The sequence below is a fragment of the Myotis nattereri genome (genome assembly GCF_964212035.1).
Source record: "Myotis nattereri genome assembly, chromosome: 5".
NCBI classification, from domain to species: Eukaryota; Metazoa; Chordata; class Mammalia; order Chiroptera; family Vespertilionidae; genus Myotis; species Myotis nattereri.
In genome coordinates this window covers 6,355,511-6,364,899 of record NC_138080.1, presented here as the reverse complement: position 1 = coordinate 6,364,899, position 9,389 = coordinate 6,355,511, and the positions used below count along the sequence as shown (strand labels likewise).

Genomic DNA, 9,389 nt, shown 5'->3' with positions numbered 1-9,389 from the left:
CTTTCCTCTCTGAAATCAATACCAATAAATTTTTGTTAAAAAGAAAGATGAACTAAGAGAGGAGGTGGCGGCGGACCAGAAGGCTCTGGTAGGTTGCTGCAGGGAGTTTGTCATCTCAGAGACACGGGAAGTCGCCGGCAGGTTCTGGGGAAGGACTAATAGGAATTATTCTTTGAAGATGGTCTGGCTGCTGATGGAGGTGTAATGGGAGGGGTCGGGAGTGGGAGTCTAAGATCGGAGAGGAGGTTGCTGCAGTGGTCCGGGCCAGGAGTGGTGGGACTCTGGGCTGAAAGCTATAAAAGTGAGGACAAGTGGGCCTATTTGGGATATAATTAGGAAGTGAAATAGGATTTGATGATAGGTCATGAGAGGGGCCGAAGAGGAAGGATTTGAGAGCAATCAGGGAATTTCTGGGAGGATGGAGGGAAACAACCCTTAGAAAGATGTAGGGTCATCGCTGGACATCGCGGACATGGAAGTCAAGACGCCGGCAGGACACAGGCAGGACAGGGAGCCCGCCCATGCTGCAGCAACTGGCTCGCCCGGCGGCGCTAGGGCCCCGCGACCGCCCTCGGCCGCCCGGCGCCGCGTGGGTGCGCGCGCACTCCGCGATGGCAGGCGCGGTCTCCGCGCAGGGCTCTGGGGTCGCATCCTGTCACGTGCCTCCCAGGGCGCCCTGGGCACGTGACCGGGCGCGAGTCACCTGACGCGCAAGGGTTTGAAGCGGCGCCGCGAGGGAGCGAGACCGCAGTGACAGCGGCGGGCGCTGGTGCCCTGGCTGCTCCGCCGCGCCCGCCGGCGTCCGGCGCTCCCCGCCCCGGGATGGCAGCCCCCGGGGGCTGGGGTGGCTCAGGTGAGGTCGCGGGCGGCGGGCGGCTGCCCCGACTCTGGGCGGCGGAGTCCCGGTCTCCCTGTCCCGAACTCCCGTGCTGACCTCGCAGCTTAGGGCGGTGGGGATTTGGGCTCCTGGACCCAGGAGGCGGGCGGGCACCAGCTTTCCCGACACGGAGTGGCGGGGCTCCCGACGGCCTTCCTGGACCCAGGCTGTGCTCGGAGGTCCCGAACTCCGACCGCGAGTGGGCCCCGCCAGCTTCTCTGACTCGGGCAGCGAGGCTCCCGTTCAGCTTTGCAGGAACTCGGCGGGCACCGGTTTCTCCATCCCGCACGAGACCCCCCGGATTTCCTTCCCCCATCCAGGAGGTGGATGCTCCGCTTCTCTAACCCAGGCCGAGCACTGGGGCATTGCCTCCTTGAGCCTCGGCGCCTGACTCTCTCTCAGATCTCCGAACCCATGGAAGCTCAGCTTTCCTGAAGGCAGGCGTGGGGTGCCCCGCCTCCAGTCCCTTCAGTCTCCATCTCTCCTGGGGGAACCTGGAGGAAGGCCCTGCTGTTGATCTTCCCTTGTAGAGCTAGCGGGATACCCTGAAAGGTGTCTCACTGGTAGGGCCTGGGATGGGTTAGCTATGACCCAGAGAGAGAGGCCGGCCTGCCCTCTGGCTTCCATCCAGCTCTCTTGTAGACAACTGCGAGAGCATCCAAACTCCAAAGGGACCGGACCAGTCAGGAGCTGGCCCTCCCTGCAGAACAGGTTCTGGCAGTGGCCACAGTCATCTTGGTGGCAGTGCCAGGCAGGGGGACAGCCAGGTCCTGGAAAGAAGCTGGGTTCTCCCAGTAGGGTGGTGGTGGGGGTGCCAGGGACAGTTCTGGGCCGCTGTGACCAGCTGTGACCCCAGCAGTTGCGGAAACCTTGGCCCTTCCTCTTAGGCTGGTGGGGATTGAAGGGAACAAGCAGTGCTTAGAATAGCCTCTGTCTCCTGAAGAATTACTGATATTCGAGCTGAGCTGCGTTGTCTCACTCCATTCTGGAAGCATTCTCAGGGTTTTGGCCTCGGGGGGAGACTTTTAAGAAATTTCCACTATAAAAAAATTAATTTCAGAAAGAAAGGGAGAGGGAGAGAGAGATAAAACATCAATGATGAGAGAGAATCATTGGCTGCCTCCTGCATGCCTCCTACTGGGCATCGAGCCCGAAACCCGTGCATGTGCCTGGCAGGGACGGGAAGACCAGCTCCTAGTTCATGGGTTGATGCTCAGCCACTGAGCCCAGCGCCCAGGCTTTTCCCATGTTTCAGATGAGGGAACTGAGACTTAGGGAGGTGCCTGGGGTCCCCCGACCAGGAAGAGGCAGGTCTGGGATTTGGTCCTAGGGCTGTGTGGTTTCCAGGAGCTGGTAGCCTTAATGAAGATGCCATTTTTTTTTTTTTTTTTTTTATGAAGATGCCATATTAGCTCACAAACTGACATACGGGCAGTGCTGTAATAGCATTGGCCCACGCACAGTGAGTCTTCAGGAAATGCATTCCCTTATTGCCCTACGTGTTGACATTCCCTTCTCCAAGCCTGTGGCTGTGAGAGCGTCAGCTGGACAGATCAGGTCATGATGAGTGGGAAGGGTTTTCCAGAAAATACTAGAATGCAGCTGAGTTCCATGTTCATGCCTGGGGTTTGGAGTTGGGATGTGTCCAGGAGCCTTGAGTACCCTGTGAGAAGCCAGTGGGAGCAATTCATTCTCTCCTCACAGATCAACAGGAATAATGGTGGGATGTCCTGACATTCTTACCACACTACCAGCCCTGTGATAAAGACTTTGTAAGCATCAAATCCTCAGCTTCCTGTGAGAGATGCTATTGCCACATTTTGCCAATGAGAACTTGAGCCCAGAGAGTCTGGGTGCCCTGTCCGTGCCCGTGAGCATCAGGGTCAGGTATCAACTCAGGCCCTTTTGAGTCCCAAACTTGACTTTGCAACCTCCGAGCAGCACTGCTGCATATATTCATAAAACGTAGGTTTTCAGATTTTCTGAGATCTCCCAGAATTCTTTCTTGGCTAGGATGTGAGATCTGCCTTCCTTTGGGGAGGTAGGCCGGGCGGGGTCCGGTCCCCACCGCTCTCTTCCATTCCCACAGAGACCGAGCACCTGCTGACCGCCAGCCCCGGGTATGGGACTCAGGCGGGGGCGTCGCCGGCCCCTCCAGCCCCTCTGGAGGAAGAAGACCTCCGCCGCCGTCTCAAGTACTTCTTTATGAGTCCCTGTGACAAGTTTCGGGCCAAGGGCCGCAAGCCCTTTAAGCTGATGCTGCAAGTGGTTAAGATCTTGGTAGTCACTGTACAGGTGAGACCTGTGGGAGCCCCAGCAGGAAGGAGAGTCTGGGAGTCAGAACCTCGTCCTGACCCTGCGGCAGCCACTTAGGAAGGTGCCTGGGGTCCCTCGACCAGGAGGAAGAGGCAGGCCTGGGATTTGGTCCTAGGGCTGTGTGGTTTCCAGGAGCTGGTAGCCTTAATGAAGATGCCATATTAGCTCACAAACTGATATGTAACAATTACTGCCATTGTTACTTATTACTGTAACAGTGGCAGTAATAAGTCAGAAAACCCGCTGAGCTCTAGGTGAGCAGCTTCTTTTAACCTCACACATGCCCCTATTTTGTAGATGAGGCAGCTGAGGCTCAGCGAGGTGAAGGGATTGGTCCAAAGTCACATGGCAACCAGGCACTGGGATTTGCTGGCACTTGAACCCAGGCAGTCTGGCACCATGTTGACCCTCAAAGAGAACTGACCCGGTGGCTGAACAGATATTTGCCCCCTTTCCCATGCCAGGCTCTGTTCTGGGGTCTTGTGATCCCAAGATGAATCAGACCCTGCCCTAGGGCGCTGTGACTTTGGACATGTGACTGTGCTTCTAATTTCCCCTTGGTAAGGGTTCCAGTACTGTGGTACTTACCCTATAGGTTTGGGTTAACATGGAAGTTGGCATCAGGTAAACATTTCATGAACACTAGTTGCTACCCTGAGATATATGAGTGCCACTATGTGCTATGCATTGGGAACAAATGGTGGGCATGGAAGATGGCGGGCATGGAGTGGGTCCTCTACTCTTCCTCCATTCATGCATCGAGGGCGGTCCCATCCCAACAGTGTCAACCCCCTGTCATCCCACCAGCTCATCCTTTTTGGGCTCAGCAACCAGCTGGCAGTGACATTCCGCGAGGAGAACACCATTGCCTTCCGCCACCTCTTCCTCCTGGGCTACTCTGATGGGGCAGACGACACCTTCGCCGCCTATACGCGGGAGCAGCTCTACCAGGCTATCTTCTATGCTGTGGACCAGGTGCGGGCAGCCAAGGGCAGGTGCAGGCAGCCAGGGCAGGTGGGCAGGTGGGCAGGTGGTGGTGGTGGGGCTGACGGACCCTCCCCTTCTCTGCCTACAGTACCTGATGCTCCCTAATGTGTCGCTGGGCCACTACGCATATGTACGGGGCGGGGGCACCCCCTGGGCCAATGGCTCAGCCCTGGCCCTCTGCCAGCGGTACTACCACCGCGGCCACGTGGACCCAGCCAATGACACCTTTGACATCGACCCAAGGGTTGTCACTGGTGAGTGGACAAGGCAGGGCTGAGCTATTGGGGGTCCCTGGCTGCTGGGATTAAAATCCCAGCTCTACCCTCATCCAGGAGATGGGTTGTCTTGAGTATTGATAATGTATGCAATGTGTCTAGAAGAATGCTTGGCATGTAGAAAGAGCCAGGTGTTATGTTTAATATCATTAATCCACTAATCAGTTAGGGCAGGGGTGGGCAAACTTTTTGACTCGAGGGCCACAATGGGTTCTTAAACTGGACCGGAGGGCCGGAACAAAAGCATGGATGGAGTGTTTGTGTGAACTAATATAAATTCAAAGTAAACATCATTACATAAAAGGGTATGGTCTTTTTTTTTTTTTTTTTTAGTTTTATTCATTTCAAACGGGCCGGATCCAGCCCGCGGGCCATAGTTTGCCCACGGCTGAGTTAGGGCCTACAGAGCTCCAGGCCCTAGTGTCTGTTCAGGGAATAGGCATACTGGGCCCTACCCCAGGGAAACGGGGGACAAACAACAAATGCTCAAGTACAAAGTGAATGAGGGCAGGGGTCTCCCAGGGACTCTGGGAGACTTGCCTGTGCCTCCTCTATCCTGTGCCCCTTCCCTGACTCCCTGTTCTCAGATTGCATCCGGGTGGACCCTCCTGAGAGACCCTTTGTGCCCCCCAGTGATGACTTCTCTCTCTTGGACGGCAGCGCCAGTTACAAGAACCTCACGCTCAAATTCCACAAGTACTGCCCGATGGAGGGGGTCGCCAGGGGCTGGGCAGAGGGTGGGGGGAGGCAGGAGGCCAGGTGTCCTTGGGGCCCCCCTGGCAGCCACTTCCCTGAAGGTGGGGGCAGGGCGGGCCAGGCGGATGCCTGCTGAGTGATCACTTCCCTCTGCCAGCTGCAGAGTCAGCATCGGGCAGGAGTGTTGGCACTCTAGGGCCTCAGGGAGCTGTGGAGCTCCCTCCCCCTTACCAGAACCCTCCCCTCAGGCTGATCAACGTCACCATCCACTTCCAGCTGAAGACCATCAACCTTCAAAGCCTGATCAACAATGAGATCCCCGACTGCTACACCTTCAGCATCCTGGTGAGCCCGCAGTGTCCCGAGTAAGAGCATGGACCCAGCCGTGATCTGGGGTGGGGAGCAGGACTTCTGAGCTCCAGGGCTAGGGACCTGTGGCCAAGGCCCGCATGTGGGCGCTGAGAGCCTGGAGCTAGACAGACCATCCTTCATGCAGGTCTGGGCGCCCAGGCCTGTGCAGGCTCACTCTGTATCCCACACAGATCACGTTTGACAATAAGGCATTCAGCGGGCGTGTCCCCATCAGCCTGGAGACCCAGGTCCACATCCAGGAGTGTAAGCACCCCAGTGTCTTCAGGCATGGTGAGTCCTCAAACCCTAGACCAGGGATTTCAACACCCCAGACCAGCATCAACCAGGGACCCTGACCTACCGAGGGATCCCTGAACCTCAGACCCACACTGACTGAGCTTCTAACTCAGGATAGTCATGAGCCCCCTGACCAGCCCAGACCGGCCCTGCAGTCCCCTTGGCCTGGCCCGGCCCCAGCCCTGGCCTCCCAAGGCCCCAGGCTACCCCGGCTCTACCCAAGGCCTCTCCCCACAGGAGACAACAGCTTCCGGCTCCTGTTTGACGTGGTAGTGATCCTCACCTGCTCCTTCTCCTTCCTGCTGTGTGCCCGCTCCCTGCTCCGTGGCTTCCTGCTGCAGAATGTGAGAGCCATCCCAGCGTCACATGTGCCCAAACCGGCCTTGCCCAGTTCTGGGGCCAGAAGGGCTGTGGGTGGCAGGAGGCTCCCGGGCCTGGAAAAGCCCTCACCCTGCCTGCCTCCTGCAGGAGTTTGTGGGGTTCATGTGGCGGCAGCGGGGACGGGCCATCAGCCTGTGGGAGCGTCTGGAATTTGTTAACGGCTGGTACATCCTGCTGGTCACCAGCGATGTGCTCACCATCTCGGGCACCATCATGAAGATCGGCATTGAAGCTAAGGTGGGTCCTGCCCACACCTTGCCCGGGGCCACGGCAGCCCCTTCCAGACCTTGGCCCCTATACTGCCCCCACCGATGCCCACCTGGGGCCACATTCCCCAGCCAGATGTGGTTGACACTGCTCCCACTCCTAGAACCTGGCCAGCTACGATGTCTGCAGCATCCTCCTGGGCACCTCCACGCTGCTCGTCTGGGTCGGCGTCATCCGCTACCTGACCTTCTTCCACAAGTACAATGTGAGCCTGTGTGGGTGCAGCCGGGCCCTCCCTCCGGGTGGCAGCCACACGTCCCCCAGTTCCCACCTCCCAAATTCATCCTCACGCGCAGTCACCAGCCCCTGCAGAGGACCCGTCATGAGCCTTTTAGCCATATACCTATCTACCCAGACGTGCCTGTCACTGAATCTGAGCAGGGACTGTGTGAGCCTGGCCCTCAGCTCCAGGCTCCCCCTTCTCAGCTCCCCAGCTGTGCCCTCAGCCAGGCCCTGCCTGCTTCGCCCGTGCGCACTGATGACCAGGGTTGTGGCCATGCCCTCATCAGCCATCTGCCCGCTGCAGATCCTCATCGCCACGCTGCGGGTGGCCCTGCCCAGCGTCATGCGCTTCTGCTGCTGTGTGGCTGTCATCTACCTGGGCTACTGCTTCTGCGGCTGGATCGTGTTGGGGCCCTACCACGTGAAGGTAGGGACCAGCAGGGCTGTGGGGGTGCACAGGGCCCACAGGTGAAGGTTCTCTGGCTCCCTTCCTCCGAGCCTACGTCCCAAGCCCTCGGCCCCTGGTTTAACTCTCACTGACCTGGACACACTGCGTGACCCTCTGTACTTTACCAAGAGGTCTGCAGCGGTTCTGCCCACTGACTCTGATCTTATGACCTTATTGACATGACGACTCTAAATGACCCCATTGTAACTGCTGATATTCTGCCCACTGTCCCTCTGACCCCTGGTAACCCTGGCCTTGACTCTAGGGCACTCATTGCATAGTGAGCCCCAGGTGGCCCCATTGTAACTAGTACTCTGCTGTCCCCTCTGACTCCCGGTCCCCCCGCCCAGCCCCCTCCCTACAATCCCACTGACTTCACTGCCTGGCCACAGTTCCGCTCGCTGTCCATGGTGTCGGAGTGCCTGTTCTCGCTCATCAATGGGGATGACATGTTTGTGACGTTTGCGGCGATGCAGACACAGCAGGGCCGCAGCAGCCTCGTCTGGCTCTTCTCCCAGATCTACCTTTACTCCTTCATCAGCCTCTTCATCTACATGGTGTTGAGCCTCTTCATCGCGCTCATCACCGGTGCCTATGACGCCATCAAGGTCAGCCGCGCCTCCCTTCCAGCGAGCCTCCCCATGGGGCCAGCCCCATCACACACAGTCTAACCAGAGCTCCGTGTCCCTTGGAAGCCCCCACGGGGGGTCTCAGAGGACATGGCGGGGTGAGGGAGAGAATGTGGGCCCCATCACACACAGTCTAAGCAGGGCTCCGTGTCCCTTGGAAGCCCCCACGGGGGGGTCTCAGAGGACATGGCGGGGTGAGGAGAGAAGGACCCAGGGAGAGAATGTGGGAGACTCTGCAAAGCCAAAGGAAGTGGTGCCTGGAAATGAGGGGTCACAGGTGGGACTGCTGTCATGGCTTACTTGCCACCTTCTCAGTTTGATGAGGTGAGCTCCGGCCAGGTAGGGTCTCGAGTCGGCTTTTACCAACAGGGACACCAGGCCGCAGAGTTTCAGTGACTTACCAAGGTCAGCAACTGAGGGGTGAAACCAGGCTGTCCTGTGGGGGCAGACAGTGGGGTTAGAGGAGAGAACGGGGCAGAGCAGAATGTGCGGGTGGCAGGTAGGCAGGATTCTTATAGCCAACGCGTCCAAGGGCCCATTGTGAGCCAAGCCCTGTGCTGGGCCAGGCCTCTAGGAAACAAGGTGAGGTGTACACAGGCTGCCCAGAGCCAGTGGGCAAGACGGATAATGCATGAGCAGGAGTACGATCACTGCCTGTGAGAGCTAGGAAGCAAGGAAAGTCTCTAAAATGTGCTGTTCAATACGAGCCTCTAACCTCGTGGGACTATTTAAATTTTGATTTTAATTAAAATGAAATACAATTCCAAAATTCAGTTCCTCACTCACACCATCCACACATCAAGTGCCCAGGAGCCCATGTGGCTAGCGGCTTCCTGAGTGAACACCCTAGAATCAAACCTTTCCGTCATATCAGGAAGTTCTAGATTGAGAGGTGGGATCCCAAGAGAGGGAGCACCAGGGGGAAGGGGCACCTGGAGCAAAGGCCACGTAGCCAGAAAGAACTTGGGGAAGAGATGGTGGCTCCCTCCCGAGGCGGAGGGCAAAGGCTGGGCTCGCTGAACGCTGCGGTGTCCACCCACTGAGGAGTAATGGGCGCCACCCGGCCCAGGTGCGGGGTCGCACATCCCACGCATCCAGGAGTCAGGGATGTCTTCCTGGAATCACTAGGGCCCAGAGGTGGGAGCCGCTCGGGACAGAGAGGAGACCCAGATGGCGGGGGAGGAGGGGGGGAGGGGGAAGATCCAAGGAGCCTCTTGCACGGCGGCCAATCGCCATCTCTCCGCAGCACCCGGGCAGCACGGGCGTGGAGCCCAGCGAGCTGCAGGCCTACATCGCGCAGTGCCAGGACAGCCCCACCTCCGGCAAGTTCCGCCGCGGGAGCGGCTCGGCCTGCAGCCTGTGCTGCTGCGGCCGGAGCAGGAGCAGGTTCGATCCCCCGGGAACGGGGAGGGCTGCCGGGGAACTGCCGCCTGCCCGCCCCCTGACACTGCCCTCCTCCAGGGACGCCTCGGAGGAGCGACCGCTGCTGGTGAACTGACCCGGACCCGGGACCGAGGACCGCGGAGAGCCGGGCTGGCCGTTTTTAGGGGTGGCTTTTGGGACTGGCTCTCGCACCCTGTGCAGGCGTGGGCCACTGGGTCGGACAAGCATAGGGTGGATGTTAAATAAAAAGGGAAAATACA

At 58.5% G+C, this 9,389-nt stretch overlaps 1 protein-coding gene across 1 annotated transcript; it reads left to right on the top strand.

Moving 5' to 3' along the window:
• Window positions 1–607: 607 nt before the first annotated feature.
• MCOLN1 (mucolipin TRP cation channel 1) lies at window positions 608–9,389 on the top strand. Its single transcript, XM_081091605.1, has 14 exons — window positions 608–853; window positions 2,967–3,172; window positions 4,001–4,168; window positions 4,269–4,434; window positions 5,043–5,151; window positions 5,400–5,496; window positions 5,694–5,793; window positions 6,037–6,143; window positions 6,268–6,417; window positions 6,551–6,652; window positions 6,974–7,096; window positions 7,510–7,725; window positions 8,993–9,132; window positions 9,208–9,389. Exons 1-14 carry the CDS (start codon window positions 823–825, stop codon window positions 9,242–9,244), a joined length of 1,752 nt encoding a protein of 583 aa, XP_080947731.1. The 5' UTR covers window positions 608–822; the 3' UTR covers window positions 9,245–9,389.

Excerpts from the sequence above, each read along its gene's own strand:
- MCOLN1 (XM_081091605.1), top strand. The coding sequence starts at position 823 with ATGGCAGCCCCCGGGGGCTGGGGTGGCTCAG. Across the intron at positions 5,152-5,399 it reads CTCACGCTCAAATTCCACAA|GCTGATCAACGTCACCATCC; the intron begins GTACTGCCCGAT and ends CCCTCCCCTCAG. Across the intron at positions 7,726-8,992 it reads GTGCCTATGACGCCATCAAG|CACCCGGGCAGCACGGGCGT; the intron begins GTCAGCCGCGCC and ends ATCTCTCCGCAG.